At 38.4% G+C, this 15,622-nt stretch overlaps 1 protein-coding gene across 2 annotated transcripts in view; it reads right to left on the bottom strand.

The window, feature by feature from the left end:
• Positions 1-15,077, bottom strand: part of LOC126473536 (RNA-binding region-containing protein 3-like) — a 40,117-nt gene extending 25,040 nt beyond the window's left edge. Inside the window, exons 1-3 of one of the 2 annotated variants that reach the window (XM_050100649.1) lie at positions 14,657-15,077; positions 2,575-2,720; positions 2,358-2,489 (exon numbers count right to left, since the gene is read on the bottom strand). In XM_050100649.1, coding sequence (XP_049956606.1) covers positions 2,358-2,489; positions 2,575-2,720; positions 14,657-14,659 — 281 coding nt within the window. In that variant the 5' untranslated portion in view covers positions 14,660-15,077. The remainder of the gene's footprint in view (positions 1-2,357; positions 2,490-2,574; positions 2,721-14,656) is intronic. The other variant, XM_050100650.1, reaches the window with a different exon arrangement.
• Between the last annotated feature and the right edge of the window lie 545 nt (positions 15,078-15,622).

Genomic DNA, 15,622 nt, shown 5'->3' with positions numbered 1-15,622 from the left:
AAACTAGCACACAACTGATGGCTTATAACGGACAAGACATTCCCATTCTCAGAAAATGTACTTTGCTTGCCATATGTTGCTCGCATACGTGAACTGTGACTTTCACTGTACTACTGTCATGTGATTGTGTGAATATATTTGGCCTTGATTTGTTTGGCTTTCAAATTCAGGGCAATGTGTTGTCAGTGACTGTGTTCAGTGCTAAAGACAGTGTAGCTAGCTTGCTGAAAGAATTCCCTTAACTCTTTTCTGAAGCTTCAGGCAAGACTAACAATTTTATTGCACATATTACTATGAAAGACAATGCTCAGCCAAAATTTTGCCGGGCCAGGACTGTTCCCATTGCATTATGGGACAAAGTGGCGGCTGAACTTAAGAATTGCAAGATAGCGCAGCTATTGCGCCCATATCAGCAAGTAAATGAGCAAGTCCACTGGTCTTGCTCCCCAAACCTTCAGGTCGCATTCGCCTTTGTGTTGACTTTAAGTCTACAGTCAACCCACAAACAGTGATTGATACTTATCCATTGCCACGCCCAGAGGATCTCATGAACAGATTACGCACTGGTTGCTATTTTTCAAAAATTGATTTGTGCGATGCATATCTTGAAACACTACTAGATAAAGAATACCAAACTGTGTGTGTTGTGAACAGTCATTTGGGCTTGTTTAAATATTTGTGTCTGTCTTTTGGCAGTGCTTCCACACCCATCATTTTCCAACGGTATTTGGAACAGCTGACTGCTGGACAAGTGTGATTTTTTAAAACCCGAGTTGCAGTATCTTGGTCATGTCACAAACAGTAAAGGTGTACATCCTCTTCTGTCACATTTTTCAGCCATACATGACTTACCAGTTCCTCGCAATGTCATGGAATTGCAGTCAGTTTTACGGAAAATGAGCTATTATATTTGGTTCATCTTGAATGCTGCACAAATCATAGCTCCACTGCATCGCTTGCATCACAAGAACATCACCTATGTTTGGACAGATGAGTGCCAAGACGCTTTTCAAAAACTTAAAGATGCCTTGCTCTTCTCTCTGATCCTCACAAACCAGTTTTGCTGCAAGTAGACGCTTCCTCTTACGGAATTGGTGCAGAGCTTTTGCACAGATTTGGTGATAAAAGACAAGCCTATTGCTTTCGCATCAAAAGTGCTGTCCAAAGCTCAGTGTAACTATTCACAAATAGAGAAAGAGGCATTCACTATTGTGTATGGTGTCACTAAATACCACCACTATTTGTATGGCAGAAAATTCTACTTAGTGGTGGATCACAAGCCATTGCAATCCTTATTTCATCCAATGAAGCATGTTCCTGTACAAACTGCCCAAGAATTGCAAAGATAGGCTTTGTTGTTGTCTCAAAATCAGTATGAGATTGTGTATCGTCCAACAGCTCGACATGGTAATGCAGACACACTTTTACATCTTCCGATTGGCCCTGATACAGACTTTGATGCTTCTGCTGCATCTTCTTGTCACATCGATGCTCAGGATTCTGAATTGCTTCAATCTTTTCCTCCGGACTATAGGAAAATTGTACAGGCCACAGTAGCTGATTCAGGTTTGAACATTTTGCTAAAACACATTTGCATATCTTGGCCTCGCTCATTGCATGTCATAAAGAACTCTGCAGTGGACTGATACCTTGCATGGCAGCATGGCCTCGCTCTACAGCAAGGTGTGATTCTTATTCAGACTGACATTGGACAGTCATATGCCTTGATCCCCAAAGCTTTGCAAAAAGAAGTGTTGCAGTCATTTCACTAAGGACGCTGGGGGATTGTTCGTACGAAACAGTTAGAATGTCAACACTGTACACGGCAGGATATGGACACCCAAATAGAACAGATGACTTCACAGTGTCACACAAGTGCACAAAAAGCTCTTAAGAAAGCACTAGTGGTCACAGAAAATAGCACCACTGTAGCTACAAAATTCATGTAACAAACAGCAGCATTAATATTCTCAACCTTGATTGAGTTTTCTTTCAGCTCATCTTCATTTTCATTCTCGATCACTGTTTGTTACATTTAGATACCATTTTAGCAATGATGGGCACACTGATCCCTTAGTACAAACTCACGACACTTAAAATTCCTGCACTTCTATTACTAGACTGTTGTTATTGTGGTCTTCGTGAAAAGACTGATTTGATGTAATTCTACAGATTAATCTATCCATCAGTATACCAGACTGTTATATGGATATCACAAAGTTGCAGAGAGAAAAGTGTAGTCCTACATCACAATTATTTGTATAATTAAATCATGACAGAATTACTCACACAACAGATTTTTTTTCAACATCACATATGACATAAAACTATTATCTAATGAACCAATTTAAACTTACATTGGAACTTTCTCACTTGAAAGTACACTCCCTTTAGCCTCCCGGGAAAATTCGACAGTAAGCCGATGTCCCAAAACATCAAGCTGATGAAGCCTCTGAAGAGCATGTTTTGCTTCTATCTCTGAATTGAATCTGCAACAAACAATGTTCAACATACATAATTTTCACTCGAAATAAATGCATTACCTCAGACGATATTTTTTTTTTTTTATTTTACCTGGCAAATGTAAGATTACTCTTCTTTATTTTTGAACTTATGCATTTCACCTGGATTGCTCCAAAATGCTTGAGAAAGTCTTCTTTTTCCTCATCAGTGAAATCTGATGGTAAATGTCGGACAACAAGTGTACTACTGGGAATCATCTGCAGAGAACAATATGTGACAATTACAATTACAAATGGAATGTTGGGTACTTGATTAATTGCTTTTTATTTGATCCATTTATCCTGTAGGATCATAAAGTGTGCAGCAAGTGCAGATGTAATATAGAACATATAAAGAATACAAATCATTCAGTAGCACATATTTTCTTTAGAGTGACACTTTTATTAATCTTTCTAACACTAATGATTACACAGAATATTATTTACAGATTTAATTTATCATGTAACCTTTAACACTGTAATATTCCTTTTCCACTAGATAGTCTCTGAACAGCTAAATTTGTATTTACTCCAGAGTAGTTGTTTTTTTGACTTATGTTAATAATACACTTTTTAAAGAAGTACTGGTGTGTAAGTAACAACATGAAAATATATTTTGCCACACTCTTAAGAATATTAATGCTTTTTCCATAAAGTGTACTACCGAGCTGGAGGTACCTCATAACAATCAATTTTTTTTAAAGGTAAATATTGTTCAGTTTGGCTTTCACTTACAAACACTTTTCAAAGAAATTATTATGTAAGTAAGGTTCTGAAACTGAAAATATTCAATAACACTCATTGTAGAAAGTGACATCTACAACTTGACTTAAATTTTTAGGTCCATTTAAATGAAAAATGTGAAACACTTTTGAAAATTAGTAAAAGAGTTCTTCTTCTTCTTTTGTTTTGGCCATCTTAGGACCATGTTAATTCGCTTCAGCTTTGTTTCTTCTGGTCTTTTTCTTTCCCAATATTCATTCATTCTTATACTTTGCAACCTTCTTCGTTCTTCTGTCCAAGATGATTTTGCTCTGGGTGTCATTCTGTCCTCGAAAGCTTGAAGGCCTGAATTTTCGATTTAAAAATCACCCTGTTGTAATATCTTTTGTTCCGGTGTTCTCATTTCTCCCAGATCTCTTTGCATCTCTTGCATACATGGTACTTTGGTTTTCTTGTTCATCAGAAATTGTGTGATTTGCCGAGTTAACCTCTCCTGGTCCATTCCGAGGATGTGTCAAAAGAACACGCTCCTTTTCCTGATGACGTCAGAAATTTTTTCTACCTTGGTATACAGTTCCTGGTTGGCTCAGTTTCTAAATTGACCATCTTCTGTTCTTCGAGGTCCTAACATTCTCCTGAGAATCTTTTGTTCTATCAGTTCTACCCTCTTGAACACTCCGGTTCTTGCTAAGTTGAGAGCTTCTGCTGCATATAGAGCTTCAGGGCGAATCACTATTTGGTAATGTTTCAATTTTGCATTTATCGAAATACTCTTCTTATTGTAGGTGTTGATAGTTTATATGCTAAGTTCATTTTGTTTATTCGTGCTCCCATTGCTTCTTGTTCGGCCAGTCCAATGTCTATCCATTCTCCAAGGTATTTGAAACTCTCCACCTTCTGAATTTTACCTCCTTCTATTGTCATCCATCTCGCTGTCATAATGTTTGTCATATATTGTGTCTTCTCGATAGAGATCTGTAGGCCTGTCTATCTCTGCAGTTCTGTGGTTTGGTTAACTGCCTCTTCTAGTGATCTGGACAAGATCACAATGCTAGACAACCTACCTGTACTCCTTTATTCTTACACCCTCCCAATTGTATACACCCAGTCCTTTCATTCCTTGTCACCACTCTCTGATCACCTTATCGAGGACACAAAGAGCAAAGGGGAGAGTCCGTCTCCCTGTCTCACCCCTGTTTTAATCTTAAAGGCCTCCGACAGTTTTCCTCTAAACTTGACCTTGAATGTTGTGTTGCTTAGGATCTGTTTAACCTGTTCACTGGATTTTCTATCAAAACTCATCTCCCTAAAATTTGGAATGGTGCATGTCTGTCTACAGAATTGTAGGCTTTCTTGAAGTCTATGAATGTAAGCACAAAGTTTTTGCTCCTCTGTTTTTGATAAGCGATTATCAGTTTTAGATTCAGGATCTGTTCTGCACATGATCCCTCCTTTCTGAAGCCTCATTGGTACTCATCAATTTGTGGATTTAGTTGTTCTTTCACTCTATTTAGCAGTGCTTTTGAGAATACCTTATAGTTTACAGGTATTAAAGAAATTCCCCTGTAGTTCCCAGGTTCCATCTTATCACCTTCCTTGTGTATAGGATGTATTAGTGCCGATGTCTGACCTTCTGGAAGTTGCTCTTCTTCCCAGATTTTTCATATGATTTGTGTTAGTTCTATGATCACATTCTCATTCGCATGCTTTAAGAGTTTTGCGATGATCGCATCTCCCCAGATGCTTTGTTATTTTTCAAGGTTCTTATAATGTTCTTAACCTCTCCTATAGTTGGTGGTTCCGAGTCGGGGTTTGGTTCTTTCTCATTGTAATTGAATGTCTTGGATGGCGCTTCACAATTCTGGAGGTCTTAAAAGTATTCCACCAAGATATGACTGTTTTTCATGGCTCCATACACTGTATTTCCTTCTTTATTCTTAAAGCTGAGGTTTGGAACATCATAGCTACTTAAGTTGGTCTTGGATGGTCTATAGAAGTCTCACCTGTTATTCTTCTGGAAGTCTTTTTCTATTTGAGTTAAATGTTCTTGAAAATATTTCCTCTTGAGATTTCTGATCGTTTTAGCAGTGGTTTCCATTACTTCTTGTAAGTTCTTTAGATTTTCTGGTGTTTTATGAGACCACCAATCAATCCACACTTTCCAATGCTTTTCAATTGCTTTATCTCCTTCTACCGACCACCAAGCATGTTTCTTCCTCTTCTCCAGGCAAACTGTTTCCTTTGCACCGGTCAATCAGTGCATCTTTCAACTGTTCCCAACCTTGATAGTTCTTCTGATTCAAGCTCACCTTAAAATCTTTGCTAGCTGTAAGTTTCTCAGTATCATACTTCACAATACGTGTAGTGATTTTAGTCTCTTGGTAGAATACTAATTTTTATTTTGGATAGAAAGTAACCTGAGTCTAAATTTGCACCCCTGAGGACTTTGACATTTTGAATTTCCTTCTCTGCATGTCTTGGTATCGCTACATGGTCAAGCTGAAACTCTCCTACTGATGGATTGGGAGATACCCATGTTTTCTGTTTTCTTGCAAGGTGTTTAAATGCCACTGATTACATTATCAGGTAAAAGGTCTTACAAATTTCCACTAGTCGTTCGCCATTTCAATTAGTCCTGTTGTGGGCTGGATAGTTGCCAATTATGTTTCTGAACTTCCTCTCTCTCCCTAACTGAGCACTGAAGGCTCCAAGTAGTATGATAACATTCTTAGTTGGAATCTTGGATAGTGTTGCCTCCAGTTCTTTCCAAAATTCTTCTCCTTTCTCTGGGTCAGTTTTATTAACCTTATTTGTGGGAGCATGTACATTGACCAAGGTATAAATCTTATTAGCTCCTCTAAAGACAAGTGTGGAAAGTCTACTGTTTCTGGAGCTGAAGTCAGTGATGGCTCCCAGGAGTTTTGAGGAGTGAGTTAACATTGAAGGTAGCAAAGTATGACACTTTCTTACTTTTCAATCTCTTGCATGCTGGTGTGAGCTCCCCAGAATCTGTTGGCTCACTAATGCTGTCATTGACAATGGTGGATTGGTTACCACCTGGGGTAGTGCTTTCTATAAGTGAACTTGCCATCATGCTGAATCGAATAATTTATCTTGGGGTCAACACCCAGGCATTCACAGGGTTACAACTGGGGTAATTAGCCTCAGAGGTGCCTTGAGATGTGGCCTGGCTTCTCTTTTATGGCTTACTTGGGTTCTAACCCTCCTCCTTTATCCAGGTTTGGGACAGGCAGCAGCATTTACATGTTTCTCAATCCACCCATTAGTACTGCAGGAGAATTAATTAGAAACAATAATATTTTTTGAGCAGTCTACCTGACTAGATTACAATATTTTCAAAAGATGGGCATGAAGTCCCCACTCCCCATCCCATATTTCAAGGATTAATTCAGTGACTGATTCTCCTTGAAGATGGCTGTATGGTTATCAACCAAAATATCAGAGGAAGAAAACTGCTGTTCCAGATGCATGCTTGAAAGACAATTTAAAATTATATCTGTGGGAAAACAAGAAACACTGATACACACTTTGAATGATACATAATTGGCATCTGTGATATTTTTGTTTGGGTGTTTTAGCTGTACATGTTGTTTGTGTGTTTTATTATTTAGTTCATGTGGGCAGCACCTTAGACTTTTGGAAAAGATGATCCACTGAGAGGGCAATGGTTTGAATTGGTGTGGTGCCTGATTGTGAACCTTTTGAATATTGCAGTAGTAGCGTTTAGCTTTGTGCAATGACATCAACACAACTATTGTTATTATTTTCTCAATGTGAACATTCTGTTCGTTACTCGAATGTTTGAGCTTCTCCACACTTTTACTCCATACCGCAGGTGCAGTTCAAAAAATCCATGGTATTAGGTGCACAAAAGCTGAAAGCATATGGTGATAAGTTGCTTCAATAATGCATATGACAGAAGTGAATCTCTTATACATATTGTTAATACGGTTTTTCCATTTTAGCCAATTATACACAGTAATACCTACTGACCTAGTACATTCTACTTCCTCTAGACTTATTTTAACCAGCTTGACATCTACGTGCTGAGACTTTTCTTTGCTTCTGAACATAGCAGACAGGTTTTTTCCTCGCATTTATAATTAGTTCATTTTCCATGAGCCACTGTGTTGAGATGTTTGCAGAAATATGAGCTCTTCACTCAAGCTGTTACATATTCTTTGTTGTCATGTCGCCTGCATAAAATAAACTTGCTTCTCTTTCTCTTTCACACCTACGTCTTTTATAAACAGATTAACATGAGACCAGTGGAAAATGTTATACACCTAAATCAGTGTGGAGGAGTCACTTGACTCCTAATGAGATTTGCATTGAAAACCCACAACATGGGTAAAGAAAGATTTATTTTCCATTTATTTATATTTCAATCAGAGCCTTATCTCAAAGTTATAACTCTTTTTTTATGCACTTCAGGTGGATGTCGTCAATCTTGTTTCCTTTCAACATTCCAATTCAACACTTCTTTTGCACTTTTGACCTGCCTGGTCCTATAGACACTTCTCTGTTTGACTGGGCTTCCTCCTTCTGAACTGTTCTTTTTTGTTTCTGCTCACGAGTTCATTTATCACCCGAAGAATATATGCTTCTCTCTACAGGTTATTTTATTGTACACAATCCACAAATTTATTGCTGTCATGTCTGGGATTATACACGGTTATAAATAGAAAATCAAATAGGGGTAATGCAGGAGTAGGTTTAATAATAAATAGGAATACGGGTAAGCTACTACAAACAGCATAGTGAATGCATTATTGTGGCCAAGATAGATACGAAGTCCACATCTACCGAAGCCCACACCTACCACAGTAGTACAAGTTTATATGCCAACTAGCTCCGCAGATGACAAAGAGATTGATGAAATGTATGATGAGATAAAAGAAATTATTCAAATAGTGAAGGGAGACGAAAATTTAATAGTCATGGGTGACTGGAACTTGACAGAAGGAAAAGGAAGAGAAGGAAACGTAGTAGGTGAATATAGAATGGGACTAAGGAATGAAAGAGGGAGCCGCCTGGTAGAATTTTGCTCAGAGCATAACTTAATCATAGCTAACACTTGGTTCAAGAATCATGACAGAAGGTTGTATATATGGAAGAAGCCTGGGGATACTAAAATGTTTCAGATGGACTATATAATGGTAAGACAGAGATTCAGGAACCAGGTTTTAAATTGTAAGCCATTTCCAGGGGCAGATGTGGACTCCGACCACAATCTAATGGTTATGAACTGTAGATTAAAACTGAAGAAACTGCAAAAAGGTGAGAATTTGAGGAGATGGGACCTGGATAAACTGAAAGAACCAGAGGTTGTACAGAGTTTCAGGGATAGCATTAGGGAACGATTGACAATAATGGGGGAAAGAAATACAGTAGAAGAAGAATGGGTAGCTTTGAGAGATGAAATAGTGAAGGCAGGAGAGGATCAAGTGGGTAAGAAGACGAGGGCTAATAGAAATCCTTGGATAACAGAAGAGATACTGAATTTAATTGATGAAAGGAGAAAATACAAAAATGCAGTAAATGATGCAGGCAAAAATGAATACAAACGTCTCAAAAATGGGATCGACAGGAAGTGCAAAATGGCTAAGCAGGGATGGCTAGAGGACAAATGTAAGGATGTAGAGGCGCAGATCACCCGGGGTAAGATAGATACTGCCTACAGGAAAATTAAAGACACCTTTGGAGAAAAGAGAACCACTTGCATGAATATCAAGAGCTCAGATGGGAACCCAGTTCTACGCAAAGAAGGGAAAGCAGAAAGGTGGAAGGAGTATATAGAGGTTTTATACAAAGGCGATGTTCTTGAGGACAATATTATAGAAATGGAAGAGAATGTAGATGAGGATTAAATTGGAGATATGATACTGCGTGAAGAGTTTGACAGAGCACTGAAAGACCTGAGTCGAAACAAGGCCCCGGGAGTAGACAACATTCCATTAGAACTACTGACAGCCTTGGGAGAGCCGGGCCTAACAAAACTCTACCATCTTGTGAGCAAGATGTATGAGACAGGCGAAATACCCCCAGAATTCAAGAAGAATATAATAATTCCAATCCCAAAGACAGCAGGTGTTGACAGATGTGAAAATTATTGAACTATCAGTTTAATAAGTCACGGCAGCAAAATACTAACACAAATTTTTTACAGACGAATCGAAAAATTGGTCTAAGCCGACCTTGGGGAAGATAAGTTTGGATTCCGTAGAAATGTTGGAACACGTGAGGCAATCCTGACCCTATGACTTATCTTAGAAAATAGATTAAGGAAAGGCAAACCTACATTTCTAGCATTTGTAGACTTCGAGAAAGCTTTTGACAATGTTGACTGGACTACTCTCTTTCAAATTCTGAAGGTGGTAGGGGTAAAATACAGGGAGCGAAAGGCTATTTACAATTTGTACAGAAACCATAAGGCAGTTATACGAGTCGAGGGGCATGAAAGGGAATCAGTGGTTGGGAAGGGAGTGAGACAAGGTTGTAGCCTATCCCCAATGTTATTCAATCTGTATATTGAGCAAGCAGTAAAGGAAACAAAAGAAAAATTCAGAGTAGGAATTAAAATCCATGGAGAAGAAATAAAAAGGTCCCGAGTTCAAGTCTCAAGCCAGTACACAGTTTTAATCTGCTAGGAAGTTTCATATCAGAGCACACTCCGCTGCAGAGTGAAAATCTCATTCTAAAAACTTTGCAGATCACCGATGACTTTGTAATTCTGTCAGAGACAGCAAAGGACCTGGAAGAGCAGTTGAACGGAATGGACAGTGTCTTGAAAGGAGGATATAAGATGAACATCAACAAAAGCAAAACGAGGATAATGGAATGAAGTCGAATTAAGTCGGGTGATGCTGAGGGAATTAGATTAGGAAATGAGACACTTAAAGTAGTAAAGGTGTTTTGCTATTTGGGGAGCAAAATAACTGATGATGGTCACAGTAGAGAGGATATAAAATGTAGACTGGCAATGGCAAGGAAAGCGTTTCTGAAGAAGAGAAATTTGTTAACATGGAGTATAGATTTCAGTGTCAGGAAGTCGTTTCTGAAAGTATTTGTATGGAGTGTAGCTATGTATGGAAGTGAAACATGGACGATAAATAGTTTGGACAAGAAGAGAATAGAAGCTTTCGAAATGTGGTGCTACAGAAGAATGCTGAAGATTAGATGGGTAGATCACGTAACTAATGAGGAGATATTGAATAGAATTGGAGAGAAGAGAAATTTGTGGCACAACTTGACTAGAAGAAGGGATTGGTTGGTAGAGCATATTCTGAGGCATCAAGGGATCACCAATTTGATATTGGAGGGCAGCGTGGAGGGTAAAAATTGTAGGGGGAGACCAAGAGATGAATACAGTACACAGATTCAGAAGGATGTAGGTTGCAGTAGGTACTGGGAGATGAAGAAGCTTGCACAGGATAGAGTAGCATCAAACCAGTCTCTGGACTGAAGACCACAACAAACAACATGTCTGGGATATTGTTACAGACATGCATAAGCCATCTCCTGTAAGCAACCTTCACAAAATATTTATGAATCATTTGATCAACAGCATCCACATCGCACTTTGTGGAATTGCAGAAGATAACAGTTTCTGGTTTCTTCTTTCCTTCTTTGCTCACTGCTACTTCAAAATCTACTGAGCTGAGAGTAATGATGTTCTTCTTCCCTTGGTACACTGTCAGGGTGCCGCTCTTGTTTGTAGTCTCATTCAAGACGATAGTGAAATGTAAGCCAGAATTGTTCTTTACACAGCTGGGGATTTCTTTGTCAATTTTGTTCATTACTCTCACTAATGACATATTCTTCTGCCCATTTTCTTTAGAAGCTGATGGGCTGTGAAGATGATATGTCTGTTGTCATGTCCTTTCTTTGGTTTTGAAATAGCTCCTTGAGGAGGAATCTAATAAGTTTGCAGAATTTGTCATTATTATTTCATCCCTGTTAAAATTAAGCTTGTAAGAATGCTATAAAAGATCATCCAATGACATCACCTTTAGCATAAAAAGCTACTCTGGCTTACATGATAACAATCATGGTCTCCAATTCTTCCAACGATACGGACCAAGCAGTGCCTTTTTTTTCCACTCTGAGCATTTGGTTCTTAAAACAGCATCAGTTCACTGAAAAGAAGCTGGAAGGCACTGATGATAGAGTCATTCAATTGGTGACAGGCATATGAAGTGAGCCTTCCTCTCTCCTTCAGGTGTTCAAAGAGCTCTTCTCCCTAGAGATGGCATGTTAGTGAATTTCCATTCCATCCCTGGTTGCCACCCCCAGCGTTGCACCAGGTGACTCCTGATACCTGACTTCTGAAGACTGTTGTAGAAACAACTGACATGGGGAGACATCTACTGATTGTAACTCATTTTCAGTCCCACTTTTTTCATTGTGAGCTGGCTTTGGTAGATGACTACCATAGTATCCAAAAAGGCAATTTCTGATACAACATTTTGGTTCTCCAGAATACACAAAATTTCTTTAATAGTAAGATTAAATTGACACAACATAATTCAAAATGCCTGTTACAGGCCAGGAAAGCAGTATCTGAGTGATGTGTAGCTACAGCAACATGGAAAGGACAGACTGCTACTCACCACATAGAAGAGGCATTAAGATTGCAGACAGGTACAATGGAAAAAGGCTGCCAAAGTATTAAGCTTCCTGACAAAGTCCTTCTTCCAAAATAGAAAACAAACACATGGACACTGTCTCTGAGTACTAGGCAGTTGGGATCCAGTGCCTGAAGATAATGGTCATGTGTGTATGAGTTGTGGTTGGGTGAATGTATGGGTGTTTTCTATTTTAGCAGTCTTTTTCATCATGCCTGTTTGTTACTCTACACCTGCTCTATGTGGTGAGTAGCAATCTATCTTTTTCATATTGTTGTTTACCACCCAGGATTTTCCACTGCTTGATGAGTAACTACAAAAAGACACAACATACAATGAAAAGTTACGTTACAACGTCCAACATGAAACCTTCCCACAACGCATATATCACCTTTTGAGGTAGCAACTGTTGATGAAAGCAAAATGCAAGGCACCTTTGCAATTATGAGAACAGCAATACTGTAAAAATCAGTTACACCAAGAGTCAACTGATTCCTCTCATTGTTCTAGGTAGGCCTATTTTTCATGAAATTTGCAAGAAATTGAGAAATGTCAGCAAACTGCAGCAGGGTACACCCTTCTCAAAAGCAGAACTGAGAAAATGGCACAAAGTTTGATATTAAAATGTAATTCATTACATGACATTCCAGAAATAAAAGTTGAAAGATGCCTTCTGATCCATTTGCCGTTGCAGTATGGCAATCCATATCTGTATCTGATAACTTTGTTTCTGAGTGGCATGAGTTCCATATTGGCATATACTATTTCCTGTTGCTTAGGCAAGACTCTATTCACTCGCCTCCTCAATGGCAAACTCCATAATTTTCCAGTTTTTGTAGAACTGTTTCCTGGGCAATGATACCGATTTCTTTGAAATGATCCAGAAATACTGCATATATATGCCTACAACATTTTCCCCATGGTTTGACTGTATTCTACAGATTTGCCCTTTCTAAACCATGTTTGTCAAGATAAATGACAAATCTATTAAATGTTTCCAGGATCTTTGAGAATCCTAACAATTCATCAGTCAAATCTTGGCCTTTAGTTTTTGAACAGTTCCTCTGTCACTTTTGTGTTAGTTTCAAGAATATGATAACATATGAGTTTGTTGATACCTTAGTGTCTTTCTTTATAGGATAGTTTCTTTCCTGTTTTAAGATCTCTAACACATGTACATTGGCCTAATTATCACTAGGAGTGTTAGTTACTTTTCTATCTGTAAACACTGTGTTGTCTGTTTTCAGTGACCTGTTATTTTCTTCTTTGTTTGGTCTCTTTTTACCAGCACTGATTACATTCCAAGATGACTTACATATCATTTTTTGACTTCACTATGATGGTATGTTTTTCAATATTTTGGTGTATTTTGTTTTGTTACATTTCATAGTTCTCAGTATTGGGGACTAGTGCAGCAGGGGATACAACCCGTCGGCTTTGGACAATGACGTCACAAGTGGCCAATCGAGAAGCGATTCTTCTTAGTGTTGTAGCTCCCTTCAGTGGCTGATAAGTGTTTTTTGGCTTTTTTTAAAAAAAATCTCACGAGATAGAATAAACAGATCCACTTTATTAAGCAATCAGTAAAAAAACGAAACTGAAACATAACAACAAAAGCGAAAATGGTAAACTGCTCTCTGGCGGCTTGTGACGTCCTTGTCCAAAGCCGACGGGTTGTATCCCCTGCTGCACTAGACCCCAGTATTGCCCAGCCATCTCAATTCCTGTAGCTACCTATGGTGTTCTAATATTTCAGTGGAGTGTACTCATTTTGTTTGCAATTTGCTGATAGTGACAAAAAATGCCAACATTTTTCCAAAGAACAAAACACCAGTAACTTTGTGACTTTCTAGTAAAATGTGATCTTACTCCTTATTTATGTGACAAGCAGAATGTATTTCTCATGCAAGAGTTAAACATGTCTGACTGAACTTCATATACAAACACATGTTGATCATGTCCACATTTCCACCATGAATAGAAATGCATCCTATTCTGAGCTACTTGTCTCCCATAGTTGCACCCATATAAAACTGTTTGCTCCAACTGGACATGTTTATGGCGGCCTACAGGAATCATCAAAATAGAAACAACGAAAAATCTATCATTGAACTCATATCTATTGTTTTGTAAACTTTTTTACTGAAAGGTTATCAGAGTAGTTCACTCCTTTCTAAGCGAAAGGCAGATTCACCGATGACATTGTACATAATATTTAAAACTGCCATTGCACTCTTTAATGTCTCCACTGGACAGAAATGAAACGAGCTGCCCATCACATTTCATTTCATGAGAGGGGGAGATCGAGAACATTAAATTTGGGGGTCTATTTTCACTGGACAAGACTGAGCGGAAGGAAGTGTGCAGCCAAGCGTTAACCTTAAGTTATTTCGGGAAGCAATATATTAATCACAATGTTTCACTCCTCCTGAATGTCGGTTGAGTGCCTTAATAATGCGTCTGATAGTTCGGTATGTCAATGGAGTGATAGTATCCTCTATTGGTGGCGTTTCTACTAGCCTATTTCTTGACTCTTTTCATGAGTGTAACACATTTATCTAAATTATGGATTAACACAAAATGTTACCCTAAGAGGACATCAGTGAAATATAGTACACAGAGTACTTCGACAACTGTATCCAAAGCATACGTTTTAGAAGGGCAAGTACCACATGTAGGACATCACCTAATCTGGTCTGTAAACAATATTATAAAACTACAGAGAAAATTCATATAAATATTACCACAAACTATGAAAAACTGCTATACGACACTTCAACTAACCATTGCACAGTGATAATTAAGCCACAACACAGAAGAAATGTTTCGTACAATCCTAATACTCTGAAGCAAAACCCAACCGCACTTTAATACTATAGCAAGTATACAATATATGTAATAACCTTCACTGTTTTGTGAGTGGGTCGCTACTCATTTGACATCCTGAATATAAGAAACACGAATGACATAATGAAAATATGTAGGTAGCAAAATTAATTCGTGTCTGCAAATTCTGAGGTGTCAAAATCAGTTGCGCAGTTCATAATTCACGTCACATTAAACTCTAACAACTGCTCCGCGTACACATGTACTCGTATGTTTGTTTACTTTACGCCACACAAGAAACAATACACTAACCACAACAGTATTTCAACACTGTATCACAACGTCAGTACACAAATACAGTATCGATCTATCGACTAAAGGCCTGTCCAACACAACGATGTGCTTGCACAAATATGTGTGCACATGATGTCTGTGCAGACGGATTGTAGGGTGTGGAGAGAACATTTGCGCAGAATGAGATCTCCACAAACATGTAAGTTGGAGTTGGTGGTTTGAGGAAAACCACTTAAATCTGCCGGTGTGGGTCACATTCTGCCAGAGAGAAGCATTGAACAATGAGGGGACACCTATATATCGTCTCGTTTTTTATATTGAGTGATTGAAAGTCTTAAAATTTGTTTGAGTTTCCTAGTAAACAAGTGGGTTTCATCGCATTGTGTTTCTTATTACAACTTCTGCTACGTCTTGCACTCTGAATTGCATTGTGAATACGTTGGGCGAATTCTGCTTGATTTCTGCTCGCTTCCGTAGTATTGGGCCGAGTATAAGATTCCGTACTTGTTTTTTGTTTCGTATGAGACAGAAGCTTGTTCAACGCATGGTGCTCTGTGGGTTTATCCATATAAGTTACTGCTTAGGAACCCTTGTGAGCTGCTCAATTATTGTTAGTATACAGCTTTTATT

The sequence above is a fragment of the Schistocerca serialis genome, chromosome 4 (genome assembly GCF_023864345.2).
Source record: "Schistocerca serialis cubense isolate TAMUIC-IGC-003099 chromosome 4, iqSchSeri2.2, whole genome shotgun sequence".
Lineage (NCBI taxonomy): Eukaryota > Metazoa > Arthropoda > Insecta > Orthoptera > Acrididae > Schistocerca > Schistocerca serialis.
Note: the sequence above shows the minus strand (reverse complement) of the source record. Positions and strands in the feature narration are given on the sequence as shown.